Source organism: Carcharhinus amblyrhynchos, chromosome 15 (assembly GCF_965287045.1).
Source record: "Carcharhinus amblyrhynchos chromosome 15, sCarAmb.v2.hapA, whole genome shotgun sequence".
NCBI lineage: Eukaryota > Metazoa > Chordata > Chondrichthyes > Carcharhiniformes > Carcharhinidae > Carcharhinus > Carcharhinus amblyrhynchos.
Genome location: NC_137338.1, coordinates 69,946,888 through 69,969,604, shown reverse-complemented (window position 1 = coordinate 69,969,604; position 22,717 = coordinate 69,946,888). Strand labels below are relative to the sequence as shown.

The 22,717-nt window shown below is 43.8% G+C and overlaps 1 protein-coding gene across 3 annotated transcripts; it reads right to left on the bottom strand.

The window, feature by feature from the left end:
• Positions 1-2,574: 2,574 nt before the first annotated feature.
• mtrf1 (mitochondrial translational release factor 1) lies at positions 2,575-21,873 on the bottom strand. Of its 3 annotated transcripts, none has more exons than XM_080204156.1 (10): positions 21,833-21,873; positions 18,586-19,029; positions 15,288-15,379; positions 14,207-14,288; positions 9,531-9,638; positions 6,981-7,153; positions 6,678-6,795; positions 5,264-5,400; positions 3,606-3,704; positions 2,575-2,967 (listed from the first exon to the last, which is right to left on the bottom strand). In XM_080204156.1, exons 2-10 carry the CDS (start codon positions 18,983-18,985, stop codon positions 2,845-2,847), a joined length of 1,332 nt encoding a protein of 443 aa, XP_080060282.1. In that variant the 5' UTR covers positions 18,986-19,029; positions 21,833-21,873; the 3' UTR covers positions 2,575-2,844. The 3 variants fall into 3 exon arrangements, with proteins under 3 accessions (XP_080060282.1, XP_080060284.1, XP_080060283.1); XM_080204158.1 differs by having other exon boundaries at positions 6,981-7,150; XM_080204157.1 differs by lacking the exon at positions 21,833-21,873 and adding an exon at positions 20,765-21,225.
• Between the last annotated feature and the right edge of the window lie 844 nt (positions 21,874-22,717).

The window sequence follows — 22,717 nt, the reverse complement described above, 5'->3', positions numbered from 1 at the left end:
GGAGGCATAGATCAGCTAGATAGTCAATATATTTTCCCAAAGATAGGGGAATGTAAAAGACATTTAAGGGGAGAGATACAAAAGTATCCAGACAGGCAATTTTTTCAGAGGGTGGTGAGTGGAACAAGCTGCCAGAGGTGGTGGTAGAGGTGAGTACAATTTTTTTTTTTGTCTTTTGAAAGCATTTAGACAGTTACATGGGTAAAATGGATATAGAGAGATATAGACCAAATGCGGGCAATTGGGATTAGCTAGGGCGGCATGGACAAGTTGGGCCAAAGGGCCTGTTTCCATGCTGTAAACCTCTGACTCTAATGCAAATATCTTGTATCTAATTTAAAGAGACATGGACATTGGTTTTGTACAAGCTTCTGGGGGGGGGGGACTGGCTCTAGCTTATTGTAGAAGAACCCTCTAGTTAGAAGGAACCCAAAGTTTAACCCTGTCACCTTGTAATGAGGTTCGAGTAACTTGCAGATTCAGTGTTGCAAATGGTAAGTAAGCAAGCGGACTTGATGGGTTAAGTGGTCTTGTTTCACATTTTCTGGTATAATCTAATAACCCATGTGAATTCTTCTATAAAGCTGGCCATTTTAAAACTTTGGTAATGCTTGAGATTTATCGGCACATTGAAAGCCTTTTTGTGTACTTTTGTATAGTGTGCTGTTTGTTCTGCTTTACTGACAACGCCACGGATGACCAGTGAGAATGCTGCTGTTTCTCTTCAGCCTAACTACATAAAGAATAGCATCAAAGGTACGATCTATGTAGGAAGTATGTCTCTGTGTAGAAGTTCTGAGCACAGAAAGAGATCACTTGGCCTGTTGTCACTTTTTTTTTAAACAAGGGTACTTCAGAACTAATCCCGGTGCTTGTGCTGCCTTCCCTAGCTCTGCATGTTCCTCTGCAATATCTCTCCTGAATATATGGATTGAGATAGTGGTAGGGACCCAGGTTTGATTCCAACTTTGGGTGACTGGATAGAGTTTGCATGTTCTCCATCTTTGTAGGTTTGCTTTAGGTGCTCTGTCCAAAGATGTGCAGATTTAGTGGATTGACTATGCTAAATTGACCCTTAGTGTCCAAAGTTGTAGGTTAGAGGATTGGCCATGATAAATGTGTGGAGTTGTGGGGATAGAGTGGTGGGCCTGGTGCAGAATGGCCTTTCTGCACAATTGGGGATTCTGTGGTTCCATGCCTCAACTTCCTCTTTATCAATGGTCAGGCAAAGGTATTAAGTGCTGGAGCTCTTGTGGTGCAGAGGGTAGCACCCCTCCCTTTGACCCAGAAGCTCTAGCTTCAAGTCCTACCCCACCACAGGACTTGCTGGCCACAGAAGGGTAGTTCATAACATGGCCAATCAGCCTGTAAATCCTGATAACAGCTGAGTGTTTCCTGGTCATCAATACTGCAAAAATCACTGCAGCACATGTAATCTTGGACCAACATAGTGGAAGTGCATTGTCACCAATGCCCATTTTATGGCCATAGAACCTGGAGGAAAAGCAGGATTAAGGAACAGAGGTGAGGTGTAGATCAGAGAGTTTTCCATGCAAAGGATAGTCACTCCTTATCTCTGAAATTCACCTTGTGTCCATTTTTGAACTAGGGCAGTGAAAAGTCCAGAGCCAAACGGTCCCAAACTGGCCTTGGTGAATGGATTATTGGTGAAAAAGTGCTGTGTGATACCACATTGAAACTCAGCCTCAAAACACTTGAATTGAGAGAGAACCAATTCTGTGGGATACATTGTGCACTTTCCACCAGTCCTAATAAAGAATAGTACCTGAGCCTGTTCAATATCTAAAGAGCTTTTGACCAGACTGCACCTAAAAAAAAACTAATTAGCTACACCTCTAACTGGGTCCAGTTATTAGCAAGGCCCTTGAATGGAACAGGAAATAAGATGAGTTTGTCTGTTCCAGTGGATGGTGAAGATGCTCTGGCTTCAAATCAATAAACAGGGTTCAATGTGCTCTGCCTGGTCTGGGTATCATAGTTAGACTGGTGTTAGTTTCTGCATCAAAATACAAATAGCACAAAATACAAATTCACACCTTTCAACACAGGAAATGTGAATAGGAGCATTTGTTTTTCAGAATGGATGTTAATGTCCTGGTCAAGTAACATTAAACAACTTTTATCTTGCATCATTGTTTTAAACAATGTTTCTGTTATGACTATAGAACTGCAACAGATAATTCTGTGTTCTGTAACATAGAATCCCTACAATGCAGAAGGAGGCCATTCAGCCCATCAAGTCTGCACCAACCACAATCCTACCCAGGCCCAATCCCCATAACCCTGTGTATTTACCTTAGTTAGTCCCTCTGACACAAAGGGACAATTTAGCATAGCCAATCGACCTAATCCGCACAGCTTTGGACTTTATACTCCCAGTGAGTATAGTGTTTTCTGGGTTTGAAGGGATAGTCTCTAGAATAAACACAGACTGTACAGTTTGGATGTATTTATTACAAATTTACAGCAACCTTTAAGTTTTATACTTGCTCAGATATTTAAAGTTTTCCTTAACCAATCAAGCTTCTAGTTCAGGGCCGGCAAGCAAAGCATCTGAGGCAGTTTGTAAATCACCCTCTCTCTTTCTCCGAAAAACTGCTAGTGCACCGTGGTGCAAATGAGCAGCAACTTGTCAAAAATAATCAGACAGATTTAATGTCAAACGTGCTGCCACAAAATGATACACCTTTCAATCATTTCTCTGGAAATTTTACAGTAGCTGGTACTTGAGTGTTAATATGAAATGGCTGCTCGTAGTGAATCTAGGTATGATCAGTTTACACTTTTTGTTTTGAATACTTCAGGCTTTGATGATTTTTAGCTTTAACTCCCCTCTGTGATTCCTTTATTGCTCCTTTCTATAAGTTCCAGGAGAGCTTCCTTTTCTGCTGACTCCTGAAGCTTATTAATCAGTTCATCCAGTTGTTTCCCACCGCACAGAAGCTCCTGGAACAGAACAGAACTGTAAGCCAAAGGACCAGATGTGGCTGCTTGAAAACAGCTGGCCAATTTCACTAACTGTAAATTGGGCTGACAATCTAATCTGCCAAAATGTCACTTTTTATAATTCATTTGAATGGTTTGTAGACCTCCACCAAAACAGCAGATTGTACAGTCTGCTTACTGCACTAGTTGCAGTTCCCTATCATCTAGCTGCAGGCAACAGAACTCAAAGCTGGTCACTTCACTGAATTCCAGAATCCTTACAGCGCAGAGTTCACAATCCTTACAGTTCAACCCATCGTGTTTGCACCAGCTCTCCAAATCATCATTTCGCTGAGTCTTTCCCCTGGAAAATATTTCTTTTCAAATAATCAGCTAACTCCCCCATGAATACCTCAATTGAACCTGCCCCCACCACACATACAAGCGGACCTTTAAAAAAAAAAATTTCACACAGAGTGGTCGTTGTTTTGCTTTTGCTTCTTTTGCCAATTACTTTAAATCTGTGCCCTCTCGTTCTTGATCTTTTTACAAGGTGGAACTGTTTCTCCCTATTTATTCTACCCAGTCTCCTCTATCAAATCTTCTCTCCAACCTGTTTTCATCCCCAGCTGTAAATAAGCCTTGATGATATCCCTCACCTTAATATCCCTCAGAACGTAGTTAATCCGGTGATCTGTAACCCTGTCCTGAGTGAAGTTATAGGTACGAATTCTGTCCGACTGTGCTCTTGTCCCAACCTAGTGGAAGCAAAGTTCAAATGAATCTCCTCCCAAGTATATATCATTTAATAAAAACTTTTATTCTGAAATGGAATGTTAAAACACCTGAGTAAAATGTGTGAGGATTATTCATTTATCCATTATTTGAACATATAATGTCAAAGCTAAAGCTTCAGAATTCCTTGCAGGGTGGATGGAGAGGGAGCTTGCTGGGCAGTTTCACCAGATCTGTGTGCATTCACCAAGCCCCCAGAATACCTATGGTGAGCTATGAGGGATGTGGACATGTACAATTGACTCTTGGGGGGTGGGGGGCGGGGGGCAGCCTTCAGATATTTCATCGATACAACAAATCACAGCAGAACCAGTGACCAGAGGTCCCAAACACACCTTTCAGGTGAAGCAGCGTTTCACTTGTACTTCCTTCAGTTTAGTCTACTGTAGTCACTGCTCCCAATGTAATCTCCTCTAAACTGGGGAGACTAAACGCAGACTGGGTAACTCTGTCTGCAAGCATAACCCCAATCTTCCGGTCTTTATTTATTAGTGTCATGAGTAGGCTTACAGTAACACTACAATGAAGTTACTGTGAAAATCCCTTAATTGCCACAATTGGGTACACAGAGAATTTAGCATAGCCAATGCACCAAACCAGCATGTCTTCTGGACTGTGGGAGACATTTCTCCATGCAGACACGGGGAAACACACAGAGTACACACAGTGACCCAAGCTGGCAATTGAACGAGAGTCCCTGGCGATGAGAAACAGCAGAGCTAACCACTGTGTCATCATGCTGCCCTACTTGTCAGTTTAACCCAGCATTTTGCTCTCATGTCCACACGTCTGTCCTTGGCCTGCTGAAATGTCCCAGTGAAGCTCAACACCAACTGGAAGAACAGCACCTCATTTTCCGATTGTTGCTGCCTTCTGGACTCAACATTAACTTCAACAACTTCAGACTGAATGTTCCCCTCCATCTTGACTTCCCCTTTTGTTTTCTATTATTTGGTTTCCCTGTTCTAACACTATCCCACCGACCCCTCCCCCACATGTCCACTGTCTGCTCCCACTGAGCACCGACCTCTTCTCCTATTAACACATTCCGCTATCCTATCTTTGCCATTATTAACGCTCTTCAGCCCTTTTGTCGCACGTCCATGACATCTTTAACAATCTCTCCTTAACTCTGACCCCTCACTGACTTCCCACTCTGCCCCAGCACTCCCCACCGCCCTCCCAGTTCATCACATTTCTATCCCTTTTCAGTTCTGTGGAAGGGTCATATTGGACTGGAAACATTAAGTCTTTTTCTCTCTGCACAGATACCATCAGAACTGCTGAATTTACCTAGCATCCGTAATATTTTGCTTTTGACCACAGTAAGAGCCCATGCCTTTAGCCACTCATGTTTTGCAGTCTCAAACAGCACAATGGAGAAAAGGGTCAGATACGTGATAGAGCAATATTCCAGCGAATCCAAAGTGCCAGATTTCAGGAAAGGATGAATTCTGGTCAAATCCACAACCTCCACTAACCAGTTTATGAAATGAGATTGAAAGTTACTCTGTGAATTTACCTGCTGTTTCCGGGTACTCTGTCTCTGATCCAGATCTTTCTCTGCCATCTGCTGGTACAGTTTTGTTTTCAACATGTGCATGGCCAGCTTTCTGTTCTCTAACTGTGAACGGTGTTGTTGGCATTCTACAGTTAAACCTAGGAAGGTTAGACTGCATTAATGACAATCTGGTCACCATCACCAAAACAAGAGTTAGAAATTTCAGATCTGCCTTAGTTACCCTTTCTCTTTTGTGATATAGGTAGTCCTGTAGGTGATCTTTGTATATTCGATAATGTGCCCATGGCACTGCTGTCTGACAATGCCAGGGATCTGGGTTCAATTCCACCCTAAGGTGACTGTGTGGAGTTTGCATGTTTTCCCCATGTCTGCGTGGATTTCCTCCAGGAGCTCCAGTTTATTCCCACAGCTCAAAAGATGTGCAGGTTGGGTGGATTGGCTAGGCTAAATTACTCGTTAGTGTCCGAAGATGTGTAATTAGGTGGATTGGCCATGATCAATGAGCAAATATGCAGGGTAGGATGAGGTAGTGGGCGTGCGTAGAGTGCTTTTTCAGAGGGTCAGTGTAGATTCAATGGGCTGAATGGCCTCTTTTTGCACTATAGGGATTCTATGGACTACCCAACCTCTAACCACAGGATCCCTTTGTAACAGGAGCCAGCCAGAGTGTCCTCTGTTCGTCCAAGTCCAATTTGACAATCGGCAGACAAACATTTTAATGAGATAATACTTGGTATAAGTTAAATCGGTTTACAGCTCATCTTGCAAACCACAAAGAGAGAACAGGGTAACACATATAAGTAAATCAAATTTGGGTGGCTGACTGAATTTCTCATCTTCTGCTCCACTTAATGACTGATTCATTGACCTGTCAATAAAGCCAGTTCCCTCTTCCTTGGCTTGCTGAATGGAGAGAGTGCTCTTGTCAAATGAATGTGAACCATGCTCGATTAACAGCCGCAATACTAACCTTCCTTACCCCCCAATAGGCAGGAGAGCTGGAACTCTGCTCTTCTTCCACTGGACCTGCACTTGATCGGGTACCTCACTAACATATTTAAATCAGGCTTCCCCAGTGCCGGTGAGAACCAACTGAAATTTAACATCCGAGGTGTAGGTTTCCAAGGTGTGCCAGTGTAAGATACTCTTTGAGAGACCTGATGCAGAGTCAATGGCCTGAATGGCCTCGTAGGGAATCTAAACATGAACTATTAACATGCCACACACTGATTTCCTAGCTTTAGTACATCTCTTCAATGCCTACATCCACTTGAACTTAAACATACTTCTCAAATGTACTCTTTCTGTGGGAAATTGGTCCAGAAATTCCGATAGTAGATGGTACCAGTGGCAGTAATATTGATGCAGTTTGTTCCTCAGATTGGCACCACAGGAAAAGTGGACAGTTACTCACTTGTTGGGATGTGAACAATTCTCACTGCGCTGTCTGTTGTATTTACATGCTGTCCCCCAGCTCCTTTGGCTCGAAAGGTATCAATTCTTAAATCGTTGAGATCTACTTTGATATCTACCTGAAACAGAGAGTGGGTTAAAGCAGAGCATTAGCTGTGCGTTTTGAAATGACTAGTTACCTAGTTACAAAGTACTCTCAAACCCACTTTCTAACACCAGCATGTTCTGAAGTGCCCAGTAATTTAAATGCAATGAATAAATCATCGAGAACACTCCAGTAATAAATATTTATTGATGACCTCACCTCATCTATTTGGGGAAGGACAATGACTGTCATGGTGCCAGTATGGATGCGTTGCATTCGCGATGAAAGGCCTACTTCAGGAATCCTCTGAACTCTGTGGGTTCCACCTTCATATTTTAAAAAGCGATATACACTCTCCCCTGAAATACACGCTGATGCATGATGTAATCCTCCTTACAGAAAAAAAAACACAAAATAAAAGGAGCTCTTTAAAAGGAATCCACCAACAGTCCAGGATGTGGAGCAACAAAAACAGTTCCACACTCCATTCAAACCTGGAATTGGGGGAAGATCAATATTTACTTTAGCTACTCTCTTCCTTTTAATGTACTTGTAAAAGGTATATTCTTATTTAGTTCACCATCATATTACTTTTTTTCTTTCTATCAACTTTTTGGTGGTTCTTTGCTGGTGAGCTTATTCTTTTAATCTATATATCCTTAAACTCCTTAATAAGCCATAGGTAGATCTTTCTCACCAAGTCTACCAATCCCACGCTTTCTAATTCTCTCCAATTTCGGGCTGGTTGTGTTTTCCCAGCTGGATGATTCCTTTTAACCCTTTTTCCTTAATCTCTCTTTCATGATTCCCACTGACCCTCTTGTCCTATTGTGTTAACAAAATAATTCAGCAACCACCTTGGGAGACAGCAGGTTACAAGAAATACATTCAAACTACCAGTGAATCATAAAATGGCTACAGTACAGAAGGCAACCATTTGGCCCATCAAATTACTGCTGGTTCTCTGTGAGAGGTGGTTAGTTAGTTCTGTTTCACAGGCCTGTTCCCTGTAGTCCTGCAATCTTTTGTTCTCTTCAAATTACGATCCAATTCCCATTAGAAAGCCATGGATGAATCTCCCTGCACCACCATCTCAGACAGCGCATTCCAGATCCTAACCGTTCACTATGCAAAATAAGTTTCTTCTCATATTGTTTTTGGTTCTTTTGCCAATCATCTTAAACGTATGTCTTCTGGTTCTCGATCCTTCCACCAATGGGAACAGTTTCTCCATCTACTCTGTCCATACCCCTCATGGTTTTAAACACCTCCATCAAATCTCCTCTCAGTTTTCTCTTCTCTAAATCTTTTCTGTACCTTCTCTGAAGCCTTCACATTCTTCCTAAAATGTGGTGCCCAGAATTGGAAATAGTACTACAGTTGAGGCCTAGCGTTTTATAAAGGTCCATAACTTCCTTGTTTTTGTACTCTATGCTTCTATTTATAAAGCCCATGATCACGGATGCCTTTATAGCCAGTTTCACAACTTGCCCTGCCACCTTCAACAATTTATGCATATATATCCCCAGGTCACTCTGTTCCAAAAGCACATTTATAATTGTACCCTTTTGTTTTTATTGCCTCTTTTTGATTTCTCCACCAATGCGCATCATTTCACACTTCTCTGAATTTAATTTTATCTATCATGTCCCCATCCATCCACCCAACCTGTCAGTCCTCTCGAAGTCTATCACTATCCTGCTCATAGTTGACCATACTTCTAAGCTTTGTGTTATCTGCACATTTTGAAATTGTGCTTTGTACACCGAAATCCTAGTCATTCATATGTAAACAGAAGCAGAGGTTCTAAAATTAACCCTGAGCAACTTCACTATACATCTTTCTCCAATCTGAAAAACAATCATTCTTACCATTATTCTTTGTTTTGTGTCACTCAGCCAATTCCATAACCATATTGCCATTGTCCCTATTATTCCATCAACTTCAATACTTCAATTTTCCAGAATATCCTTTTTCTCCCCGTTTTATTCTCCTTAAACAATACTGTCACCTCTCCTTGTATCCTTTATTTTTTCTGCACGCCATATATTTGGGAATACTCAGCACCTTGTTCTGCCCTTTTTTTAAGCTAGGTCCTTATCACTGCTACAACTTAATATTTCCATGAGGCTATTTAAGCCTGTAGCTCACCAACCTCACTTACCACACTTCTTGTATTTACATACATGTATATAACCTAATTTAGATATTAATTTGACATTACTGTTTTTCTGACTCTAATGCTATCTCCCAATCCTGTTTGAACCATACTTGTTCCTGCTTACATCTTCAATTACATGGTCTTTCTGAAATACTGGAGAATATCATAGAGTCCCGACAGGAGTCCATTCAGCCCACCGAGTCTGCACCAACAACAATCCCACCCACACCCTATCCCTGTAACCCTACGTATTTACCCTGCTAATTTCCTTGACACTAAGGAAGCATTTAGCATAATCAATCAACCTAACCTACACATCTCTGGACCGTGGGAGGAAACCGGAGCACCCGGAGGAAACCCACACACGCACAGGGAGACCATGTAAACTCCACACAGGCTGGAATTGAACCCAGGTCCCTAGTGCTGTGAGGCAGCAGTGTTAACCACTCCGCCACCGTGCCACGCAAAATATGGGAGAATATTATCTCTTTGCACAGCCTTTTTGCATGTGCTTGCTCTGATTTAGAGATGGAGCTGGCAATGTTTACAAGATGCAGGCCTGGAGGGTTTGGTAGCTTTGTCTCCGTGCTGAAATTAAATCCCATTACCACAGTCAGTAGGTGTATAGTTCAGTATTTCAAAGTTCCAGTCTTTGTAGTCAGCGTAACGTTCATACATATCAAAAACCTCCCTCGTAAACTGCTGGCAGATGTCACCTGGAACAACAATGAAACCAAAAATCAATACAATTTGGTTGAGAGAAGCTGAAAAGGTCTTTTTCTCTGCTTTCCTTGCCTTCTCTGTTGGCCATACATAACAAATGCCCTTAAGCATTCACCGAACAGCAGTCTTGATAAGAAATAGGTGGTTTACTACTGAGCTAGAGGTTGTCATATCCAAACCTACTCCACTTGTATCAGAAAATTATAACCGCACCTCCCAGCACAGCTCACTGGAAGAAAGCAAGTCTGGGAAACTAGAACTGGTGAGGGTAACTAGCACTGCAGCTGCTGCCATGAGTGAAGCACAGAGCTGGAATCAAATCTGAGACCTTTTGATAGGTAGAGTTTAGCAACAGTTCAGCAGTGATCACATACATAGCCAGGGAAAGACCTCACAGCATTTGCCTTTCAATGAAATTGCTTAACTGGCTGGTACTGGAGGACTGATTATCTAGCTCCAGGAATCAACAGTAAACAATCAAATCCTCCATAAACAGAGTGTTTAGGTAAGGAGAAGAAGCCGTTATGGGAGAAAATGAAACATGGAAATATATATCCAGTGAGAGGACAAATAATTTGCAAATGATTATTGGGGCTTAATACAGAATTCCCTGATGCCTCAAATGCACCGATATAAAACTATTAAACAGTCAATGGAATTTTGTGTCTTACAAATAAGGACGTACAATGATAAATATTGATAAATCTGTACAGATTCTTAGTTAGGCCACAATTTTGGCCCTTCCTTTATATAAAGAATACTAAAGCCAGGGACAGTGTAGAACACAGATTCAACAGGGATGGGAAACTGTACTTATGAAGAGGAGAGATGATAATGCAGTGATAATGCCAGAGGTATTAAAGGTTCAAATCCACCACGGAATGGTGATCCTGACAACTGCTGTTGTAAAAAACCCATCTGGTTCGGAAATGTCCCTTATGGAAGGAAATTTTGCGTCCTTACCTGGTTTGGCCTACATGTGACTCCAGACTCGTGTGGTTGACTTTTAATTTCCCTCTCAAATGACAGAAGGAAATTAGGACTGGGCAACAAATGCTGGCTTTGTCATTCATTCTTTTCAACATCTGCCCATGTCCAGTAGCTCCGAGAGGTTTTCTTAACTGGTGTAGCTTAGGTGGGTTGATGTAACTGACTGGTTTGCTAATCTATTTAAGAGGGTAGTTTAGAGTCAGCAGTGTTGGTGTGGGACTAGAGTCCCACGTAAGGCAGACCTGGTAAGAACAGAAAGCCTCCTTCCATAAAACAGAGTGAGCCAGTTCAACAACTTTGTGGTCATTTTTACTGATACCAGTTTTTCTGAAACAAAACAGAAATTCTCCAACTGCCCTGGTGTAATTAAATTCATATTCTCCGAACCTCTATTCCAATCACATAACCACTACAATCCAATGCCCCTTCTGCAATGAGCTAGCACACATGATGGGTCAAATGGCTGTCTCAAACTGCATAAATAATCCAATAGTTTAGTTGTATGTAGCAGTGATAATACTGGTCAGAGAGCAGTGAACTGAAGCCCACACTAGCTCGAGTGCTGCAGCATTTAATGGTCAAATCCCCTACACAATCTCAAAGTCAACAATTCTAAGACGCGATCACGCTGATTAAGAACTAATTCCAGAAAAATTGTCTACTTCCTCTCAAAATGTAGACTTGACCCTTGAAAAATGGACAACTCCAAAGAAAGTTATAATTCTCTGACTTGAAAAGAAGTTGTTCATGGATTGTCACCTTCCCAGTCCTTCAGTATATGTTGAGAAAGAACAACCCCTTCGCACAATATAAAACAGCTGGATAATACTATAGGGACTGGATATTCACAGCTGGATAATATTGTAGGGACTGGATATTCACAGTTGGATAATATTGTAGGTATGGATATTCACAGCTGGATAATATTGTAGGTACTGGATATTCACAGCTGGAGAGGGGCCTGATGTCTGGTGCTGTGCTTGAGGAGTTTGAGGATCCATTGAGGGAAATAGTCATCACGAGGGAAGAGGTGTTGGGACTTTTAGACAGTATAAAGACGGATAAATCTCCGGGGCCTGATGGCATCTATCCCAGGCTGCTAAGGGAGGTGAGGGATGAAATTGCTGGGCCTCTGATGCAAATCTTTGTCTCTTCTTTGGACACAGGTGAGGTCCCAGAGGATTGGCGGATTGCAAATGTAGTACCGTTGTTTAAAAAGGGTCAGAGGGATAACCCAGGGAATTATAGGCCGGTGAGCTTGACTTCAGTTATAGGCAAGCTAATGGAGAGGATCCTCAAGGATAGGATGTATGAACATCTGGAGCGCTGCAATCTGATCAGGGATACGCAGCATGGCTTCGTTACAGGGAGGTCGTGCCTTACGAATCTAGTGGAATTTTTTGAAGAGGTGACAAAAACGGTTGACGAAGGACAAGCCGTTGATGTCGTCTATATGGATTTCAGTAAGGCGTTTGACAAGGTCCCTCATGGTAGGCTGATAGAAAAGGTGAAGGCTCATGGGATACAAGGCCAGGTATGTAGATGGGTGGAGAACTGGCTTGGGAGGAGGAGACAGTGGGTAGTAGTAGAAGGCTCCTTTTCCAATTGGAGGTCTGTCACCAGTGGTGTGCCGCAGGGCTCGGTACTAGGACCTCTTCTATTTGTGGTATATATTAATGACTTGGAAGAGGGGGTAGGTGGTGTGATCAGCAAATTTGCTGATGACACTAAGATGGTTGGATTGGCGGGTACTGAGGAGCAGTGCCTGGCAATGCAACAGGACATAGACAGGCTGGTAGATTGGGCAGATAGATGGCAAATGGAATTTAATCCGGAGAAATGCGAGGTGATGCACTTTGGCCGGAATAATGTGGAGGGGAGTTATACGATAAAAGGTAGAATTATCCGGAGTATAGATACGCAGAGAGACCTGGGGGTGCAAGTGCACAAGTCCCTGAAGGTGTCGGTGCAGGTGCAGAATGTGATGAGGAAAGCGTATGGTATGTTAGCCTTCATAGGAAGGGGTATAGAATATAAGAGTAGGAGTCTGATGTTGCAGTTGTATAGAACGTTGGTTAGGCCTCACTTGGAGTACTGCGTCCAGTTCTGGTCGCCGTACTACCGGAAGGATGTAGAGATCCTGGAGAGAGTACAGAGGAGATTTACCAGGATGCTGCCTGGTATGGAAGGGCTGTCTTACGAGGAAAGATTGAACGAACTTGGGCTGTTTTCCCTTGAGAGACGTCGGCTGAGGGGGGATCTAATAGAGGTTTATAAGATTATGAAGGGGATAGATAGAGTAAATGGTGGTAAGCTTTTTCCGCTATTAGAAATGGATAGAACGAGGGGTCACGGGCGTAGGGTGAGGGGGACTAGGTATAAGACAAATATTAGAGGGCAGTTTTTCACGCAAAGGGTAGTGGGGGTGTGGAATGCACTGCCGAGTAAGGTGGTGGAAGCAGGCACGCTAGGGTTGTTTAAGAGTCACTTAGACAGCCACATGAGCGGTCTACATATAGGGGGATATAGCAGGCCTTACTAAACATTGTAGGCTTGGGATTACGTTTTTGCCTCAGGGATGTTACAGTCTTTGCCTGTTTAATAATGAATTTTTTGTCTCCACAGGCATTTAAGTCCACCTTGTTGACCAGCAAGGGGCATGCATGCGGCAGGTTGTAGTGGGCTGCTCTTGGACGTTGCTTCGGGAGTTGCCTATTGCTTCATGTCGTTAGTGTGCTTAAACTGGACCATCTCGAGAGCAACATGACAGCTCAGAGACTATCTCTGTTGCTGTGCGGACACATGGATTTGGGCCTGTGTCTGTGGGAGTTTGCACGTTCTCCCCGTGGTTGCGTGGGTTTCCTCCGGGTGCTCCGGTTTCCTCCCACATCCTAAAGATGTGCTTTTAGGCTGATTGATTGGGTAACAAATTGTCCCTATATTGGACCTCCCTGATCCTCGCACATTAGGCGTAGACTAAAATCATGAATAGGTCACTGAGACAATGGGACGGCGGCGTGGGCTCGTTGGGCCGAAGGGCCTGTTTCCCGTGCTGTGTTGTTCTTTGTTCTTTGATAATATTGTAGGTACTGGATATTCACAGCTGGATAATATTGTAGGTACTGGATATTCACAGCTGGATAATATTGTAGGTACTGGATATTCACAGCTGGATAATATTGTAGGTACTGGATATTCACAGCTGGATAATATTGTAGGTACTGGATATTCACAGTTGGATTATTCTACTGGTACTATTCACTCTCTACTATGATGCCTCGTGAACATTATATGGAGGTGTCACTGATCAGTGAATGTTGACAGGTTATTTGCTGTACGTGCCACTGTAGCAGTGTCCAAGCCTGATCTATACTCCATAGAAGATTGGTTAGAGCGAACTTGCCAGTATCTCCTTGCAGGAGTGTTGAACTCTACTGGTTGTACCCTAATTGCTAGCACAGTATTGACACTTCCTTGTGCCTTAAGACATAAATCCTGATCACACGGAGCACAGAATTATTGCGCTCAGGCAACATATTAAATGGCGATTCTGTCTTGTGTAAATTCTCACCTCCTGTTGTTCTTCCGGCAGTCACCTCAAGAATCACGTTGCTATCATCATGTTCCTCCTTTTGGATCAGAGTCTGAAGCAGCTGAAGATACAGAAAAAGAAGTAATTTAAACTACACATCGCTAAAAACATTGCTGACATGCAGTTTCTTGTTTGCAGAAAGATACTTCCAGAAACGTTCCTTAAAAATTGTACTTCAGTCAGTACACTACCCGTTCAACCTCCAGCCAACAGACTTCACTGCAATATGCTCACTATTAATCAAATATGAACACACAAGGACAGGGAAAGAGATTCTGAGATGACAACGGTTTGAGTTCTATAATAGTCAGTGATCCTGAGCTGCTGTCCACAAGGCATTACGATTGTGACTTTTTAGGCCAGGGCTGGGCAAACTGCAGCCAGCAGGCCTCATCTGGCCCCTGGCAACTCTTCATCCAGCTGTCAAGCTGCTCTGAATTTGAACAATTATTTCAGTTCTTGCAGAGAATCGAAGACTTTGACAGGAGGTGAAAATCAGATGATCTCCTTTAACCTGTACAGAGTAGTGACGTGACCCTTACTGAATGACCACACAATGTGATCCAAAATACCCAATGAATGGCTGCTTGTCATGCGAGAGGAGGGGAACACACATACACAAGAAAGAGCCATACAAGGATTTACAATGTGAGTAACTCTCACTGATTATCTCCTGATTCCTACTGAGCTTGTGCTAAGCACTGGAACCAATATAATGAAGCTTTGAAATACCAGTGAGTACAGCAAGGTACGATTTGACAAGTTGCTGTACCAATCAAATATTTTCATTGACTTGGCAATGAAAATTTATGAGTTTGTTAAAATATTTTTAAATAGATAATTGTTTGTATGAGACTTGTTTCTTACCTGTTAATTGTTAGAAAGTGCGAACCCAGAGAGAGGGAGCACGCACGCTGAGGGGGGAGGGAGTGTGTGCCAAGGGGTCAACAATCTTTGGTTGGGAGGACAGTTCTGCTCATCCAGTACCGGATGCTGGATAGTCTGATAAATTATTTGTAGTTCTTTATGAGGAATTTTCGACATGCACAGTTACACTCACTTTTCCCTGTAAAACTGTAATGCTCTTTTGGAGCTGCTGCCGTTCTTCAAGAACCAACGCTATCAGCTCCCGGTCATCTCTGGCCTTCAGATCTAAAAGCAGGTAGGTCAAAAACATAGAAACAAAGAAAGGTTTACAAACAGGAATGAAATTAAAATATCTTGTTGGTTTAATTTCAGATTCTTTATAGTGTTTATAATTGTTCTGGTCAGCACACAAGTAGGTAATGTTAAGTTAAGCATCAAGTAGTCAGCATTGGAATCTAAAGTGTATTTTAAACCCTTCCAACTTGTTTGTAATTGGAATCTACCAAACGGCACTTCAATTACACTTACTTCAGCTTCACTTGATTCCACATATCATCGCCATTCTTAGCTTTCACATCAAATTTGACAGCACAAAAAGATGTCTATTAGTCATATCACTGCCTAAGTTTCCCATGAAATTTCTCCCTTTCTTATCCCCATCTTCCATCATCAGTCCAGTCCTTTATCATTCTTGTACTGATCTAGCCTCTCTCTAAATAAACTGACACTGTTTCACCTTAATACGGGGAGCTGGTGGTGTAGTGGTAATGTCACTGAGTTGATCCAGAGGCTCAGGGCAATGCTTTAGGGACACAGGTTCAAATCCCACCAGGGCATTTAATGGAATTTAAATTCAATTAATAATTCTGAAATTGAAAGATTGTCTCAGTAATGGTGATCATGAAGCTACCATTGGTTGCCCTAAAAACCCATCTGGTTCACCAGCGCTCTTAAGGGAAGGAAATCTGCCACCTTTACCTGCTTTTGCCTACATGCAACTCCAGACCCACAGATTTGACTCTCAACATGGTTCACGGGCAGTTAGGGATGGGCATAAAATGCTGTCCTTGCCAGCGATGTCCACATGAGAGAATAAAGGGGAAAAAAACTTACTCCCCATGGTAACATGTTCTACGTTCTCACCACTCTCTGGATCAAGAAGTTTCTCCTGATTTGCTGTTGGATTTATTGGTGACTACTTTATACTTATACCCCATATTTATATCCAGCTGGTTTTGGACTTCACAACAAAACATTTAAAACATTTCCTTTTTGCCACTCTTGCCAAACCCTTAAAGACCTTGATACAATCTAAGCTCACTGTTACTTTACAACTTTGACCCGTTGGCAGTTAGTCTGGTTGCTCTGTAAGTGCCTACGGTTTTAGTTTAGGCAGGGGTCATGATCAGCACAGGCTTGGAGGACCAAAGAGCCTGTTCCTGTGCTGTACTTCAATGAGGTAAAGACCGCAAGAGTTCCCGGGGCAAAAAGGACACTGAGCACAAGTGGGAAAGGCAGGGCAAATGAGCACAAGCATGGCTGAAAAAAAGCAAAGTCAGGAGGATACTTTTAAACAATGGAGAGAGGTAATAAAGATAGAGAGCTTCGGGGGGGGAGTGCCTGGGAGAAAAGAACAACAAAGAACAGTACAACACAGGAACAGGCCCTTCAGCCCTCCAAGCCCACGCCGATCATGATGCCTGCCTAAACTAAAACCAGATGCACTTACGGAGTCCATATCCTTCCACTCCCATCCTATTCACGTATTCATCTAATTGCCCCTTAAATGCCACTATCTGCTCCCACCACCTCCCTGGGCAGCGTATTCCAGACATTCACCACCCTCTGTGTAAAAAAACTTGCCTCGTACATCTCCTCTAAACTGTTCCCCATGCACCTTAAACCTATGTCCCCTAGTATTTGACTCTTCTACCCCAGGAAAGAGCATCTGAGTCCGTCCATGTAACTCAATCTTGTAAAGCTCTATCAGGTCACCCCTCAACCTCTGTTGTACCAGTAAGAACAAATCAAGTTTATCCAACCTCTCCTCACAGTTAATACTCTCCAGACCAGCCAACATCCTGGTAAACCTCTTCTGTACCCTCTCCAAAGCATCTACAGCCTTCCAGTAGTTGGCGATCAGAATTGTACACAATATTCCAAATGAGGCCTAACTAAGGTTCTGTACAGCTGCAGCACGACCTGCCAATTTTTATATTCAATGTCCCGACCAATGAAAGCAAGCATGGTGTCAGTCTTCTTGACCACCTGCGTTGCCACTTTCAGTGATTGATGGACATGTACGCCCAAATCTCTCTGCCTGTCAATACTCCATTTACTGTATAATTCCTACATGCATCATGCAAACATCCAAACTGCATCATCTCAAAAGCCAATAGGCTGAAGCCTCTGGTACTGATGGTGGAGGGGTGGGCTTTAGGGAACAGGGAAACAGGGAGGCAGAATGCATCCAAGAGCAGAGGTCATATTCTGGGAAATAAACTAGTAGAAAATGCTCAGTTTTTCCTGGGCTTTGCTTTATCTGTCCACAAAGTTACACACAGCCAGGAGTTTAACCTAGTACTGTTATCCCTAAGCCATACCAAGCAAAAGTATAAAAATGCAATGAAGAGATGAGGCCCCTACAAAAACATTATAAACTTGCATCTTTTCAGTGTTTTACACAATCTTTAAAGCCTATATTTTAATGGATTTGAAGGCAAAGCTGCAGAAATATCACAAAACACATGTTGGAATCAAATCCCAATATCCTGTGCAGTAGGGAACACAGCTCCCTATTTTAATCATGCCAAAAATACTCCAGGACCTGGACATGGAGTCAGGGGGATTTTGGCAATCCCTATCAGATTCACCAAGGCTCGACCAAACCGTGGCCACGATTTCAGTGTTTGAACCCAGTGCCAGCATCACTGTTAGTGCTCACAATTTCAAAGTAAACAAAGATCATGGCCACAGGGTCTGTCAGTTTAGTCCTAACTTCCCATTCACTGCCCCAGGGTGTGAGCGCAATGGATTTCAAGCTACTAATCCGTAACTAACGTCCCTATGTTAATCTGTTAATTTAGAAATCACAGCACAGAACCAGGCCATTCAGCCCATCTGCTCCATGCTAGTGTTTATGCTCCACAGGAGCCTTCTCCCACCCTAGTTCATCTCACCCTATCAGCATATCCCTCACTTAGTTTCTTAGCACAGCTCTGCCATTCGCCTCAACGTGATAGCGAGTTCCACTTTCTCATCATGCTCCGTAGTTTCTCTCAACTCTCTTCTTAGGGCCTATATCAGGGGCCATATATAGAAGATAGTCATTGGTAAATCCAAGAGGGTTTATCAGTGACCCCCACTTCACGAATCTGCTTAAACAGCAGACAATTGCATATCAGGGGTCACTAAATGGTAACATGAAATGCCAAGGGTTAACAAAGAACACGTGATTTCAAAGCAAAATGTAAAAGTGAAATGTTGATTACTGTTGCACATTGATTCCAACTCGAACAAGTCTTTCTCTGATGACTGCAGCTCTTCCAACAGCGAAGCAAGTGGAGCTAGCTCAACATGACGCCGACTCAATGGCTTTCCATCTTCCTCACGTAGCTGGATGCTATTTAATCTGCTGCTAATTCCTTTGTATTCCTCCTTCAAGGCCTCAATATACTTCCTGACGGCTTCCCGCTGAAGTAACTCACTAAAATAATTGTGACAGTGCCTCTCTGACTGTTGCCTATAAATAGCGTTCGACACAAGTCTGGGGAAGTACGACGACCAAAGCCTGGCAGCCTGTCTGCATGTCGGCTTCAGCCTGCAGGTCCTTCTGAGATAACTCTGCCTCCAGATGAAGTTGACAATGAAGCAGTCCAGTCCGTGTTTCATATTCTGAGCAGTGCATCAAGTTCGTTGGAGGAGGATTGGGTTACCTGGTGGAGTTGAGAGAGTCAATGATTAGTCGGGGCTAAACACAAACAGCACATTATCAGACGTTTGACACACAATGTTCTGAAAACCCTAATAAGAGGGTCCAGAAGAGACTGATTATTGGACTGAGAGACTGGAGCAGTTGGAATTGTTCTCCTTTGGGTAAAGAAGGGTGAAAGGAGATTTAATAGAGATATACCACCTTTGCTTGCCACCTTGCACTCATCAGGCTAGCTCACCTATCAGTACTTTCAACAGGAGACTGGAGATATTTGAAGGGCAGAAAAATGCAGAGCTATAAGGAAACTTTTGAACTCAACCTTTTTCTCCCGACCACATAATTCTGAGTGAGGCCCCCTCTCTTCAACCAACATTGTGAAACTTCAGGTACAGACACAGGTAAAAGGGCCGTAGAGGCAATCGGATATGGGTAGACAAAAGAATCTTTCAGTCATAATAATAAATTAATATTTGAGTATTGCTGCAAAAAGATTCATGTTGTCAAAGCTTTCCACCTTGCACTCTTCAGGCTAGCTGGCCAGTAGGTACCAAACTGTAGCAGGGAACCACAATATATACTGCATGACAAGAGTGCTGATTGGTTGGCAAGTGGACACTGGTTGGAGAGGTGTTGCCATGGAGAATGCAGCGTGGAACAGTTAACTGCCAAGCTTTCCTCAAATTCAAACCCAGCAGGTGGATTGCCCTGACAAGTGTAAGATGAAAAGCTAGCATGTCTCCTTTTTCAGCACTATCCATATTCTGTACTACCAAACAACTAATGGACAATTTTTACATAAACTGAACCTTCATAATTTTGACTGATACGAAGCAGAAGTACAAGTTTTTATGGAATTATATGTGTATCAATTAGTCAAATACAGATCGATGGCCTCCTGTGTTGTTTTCTGACTGGCAGATTATAACAGGGAGGGCAAAGCTCAAACTTTGCCACATAGTTTAGAATGTTCAGTGCATATCTTCTTTCTTTTGCTGGCTGCAGTTAAATGGGTGGAAAGTGATTTGTTTTATTCTAATTCAGCAGAAATGTCTTATTACAAGGCACCAAGGCGAACAGTATCTCTGATTGTGGCCATGCATTAAAACTAATAACGTAAAGGGAACATAGTGAGTTATTAAGATATGCTGGCTGAAATGGACGTGGAAGCAGATTCAATAATAACTTTCAAAAAGAACTAGATATACTTAAAGAAAGAAATCTGTGCACAGCTACGGGGAAGGAGCCAGAGATGAAAATGAACTGGATGCCACAGTGGACTTCCTTCTGCGCTGCAAAATTGCAGAACTCCTCAAAGTGCCTCTCCCAACCTTTCAAACAGCGATTCTCACAGCTATCATTAAAGAACTTTCAGAAATGGGGGCTAAAACTGAACAGTAAATAAACATGATCTGTAAACAGGGGCCTGACATCCCTAGGAGGCAAGATACAAGAGGAAAAAAGAAATCAGAATGGGAAGTGAGAAAGGGATCCTGACTGTCTAACGTCACAGAGTCCTGTGGGGGCTGAGGGGCAGGTCATAAACCTTGTGGTTGACAACGAATGACTGAATAACTGTTGATATTTCAGTAAATGAGTGATTAAAGGATCCTACTGAGATTTAGAATCATACACTGCGAAGAGCCCTTTCAGCCCATCGAGTCTGCACCAATTGTTAGGAGCGGCATAATGGCTAGCATTGTTGCTTTACAGCGCCTGGGACCAAGTTCAATTCCAACCTCGGGTCACCATCTGTGTGGAGTTTGCACGTTCTCCCCATTTCTGCATGGATTTCTTCCAGGTAGTCCGGTTTCCTCCCAAAGTCCAAAGATGCGCAGGTTAGGTGGATTGGCCATGCTAAATTGCCCCAAAGTGTCAGGGGAATTAGCAGGGTAAATATGTGGGTTGCAGGAATAGGACCTGGATGGGATTGCAGTCAGTGAATGCTTGATGGGCCGAATGGCCTCTGTCTGCACTGTCAGGATTCTATGAAACTTCTGTGACATGCGAGAAACACCTGACTTCCCACTTAATCCCATCTACCAGCACTTGCCTCCTCCCCCCTCAACTGCCCTGCTATTTAGATGGAATTCTTGGAATATAGATCTGAAAATGGATGAAAGATCGGACAGGAGGTTATTAAAGGATCAGCCACTGGGAAGAGAACCTCTCCCAAATTCAACAGCAACCCAAATACCGTAGAGCATAGCTCCTTCCTCCCTCCACCCTGATATCTCCTTCCTCCCTTCCTTCCTCCACCCTGATACCTCTTTCCTTCCTCCCTCCACCCTGATTCCTCCTCCTCCCTTCCTCCACCCTGATACCTCCTCCTCCTCCTCCCTCCCTCCTTCCTTCCTTCCTCCCTCCACCCTGATACCTCCTCCTCCCTTCCTTCCTCCCTCCACCCTGATACCTCCTCCTCCCTTCCTTCCTCCCTCCACCCTGATACCTCCTCCTCCCTTCCTTCCTCCCTCCACCCTGATACCTCCTCCTCCCTTCCTTCCTCCCTCCACCCTGATACCTCCTCCTCCCTCCACCCTGATACCTCTTTCCTTCCTCCCTCCACCCTGATACCTCCTCCTCCCTTCCTTCCTTCCTTCCTCCCTCCACCCTGATACTGATACCACCACCACCACCACCACCTCCTCCCTTCCTTCCTTCCTTCCTTCCTCCCTCCACCCTGATACCACCACCACCACCACCCCCTCCCTCCCTCCCTCCTCCCTCCTTCCTTCCTTCCTTCCTCCCTCCCTCCACCCCTTTCCTCCTTTCCTCTGCCTGGGCTCCCACCTCCAGTAACTACTCACCTCAGCCAGACGCTCCGCGCATGCGCGCGCCTCTACAGCGCGGGGTACTGTGGGAAACGTCCTCCCTCCGGAAACTACAATTCCCAGCGGGCCCGCGCGTCAGACACTTCCGGTCGGCCTCCCCGCCCCGGGTACTTCCGGTCAGGTGGTGCGGAGAGGCGGGGTCTGAGAGATGCTGCTCTGCATTACTGGGTTCACCACCCCCTGAACCCCATCTTTAGCCACACTCCAGCTTTGAGCCCAGCCCCTGTGTACTGAGGAAGGGGGAGGCCTGAAATGTGAGGTGTGATGAGACTGGCAGTCAAGTGGTGACTGATGGGGCAGGTGGACTGGCTGTGGGCTTCAGACAGTAAGAAGCCTCACAACACCAGGTTAAAGTCCAACAGGCTCATTTGGTAGCAAAAGCCACCAGCTTTCGGCGCGCTGGCTGCCCCGCTCCTACTCAGTTGATGAAGGGGCAGCAAGCGCTCTGAAAACTAGTGGCTTTTGCTACCAAATGAACCTGTTGGACTTTAACCTCATGTGGTGAGACTTCTTACTGTGTTTACCCCAGTCCAACGCCGGCACCCCCACATTATGGGGTTCAGAGCTGATGGATGGCGAGGCAGTCAGTGGCATAGCTGTAATCAATATCCTGGGTGTAACCATTGACTAAACTGAATCAGCCTGTGGCTACACGAGCAGGTCAGAGGCTCTGAACCCTGCTGCCTCCTAACTCCTCAAAGTCTGTCCACCATCCACAAGTCAGGAGTGTGATAGAATATGCTGCACTTGCCTGGAAGAGTGCAGCTCCAACAACACTCAAGCTCAACACTATCCAGAACAAAGCTGTCAACTTGACTGCTACCTGATCCACCAACATTCACTCTGTCCACCACCGAGCTG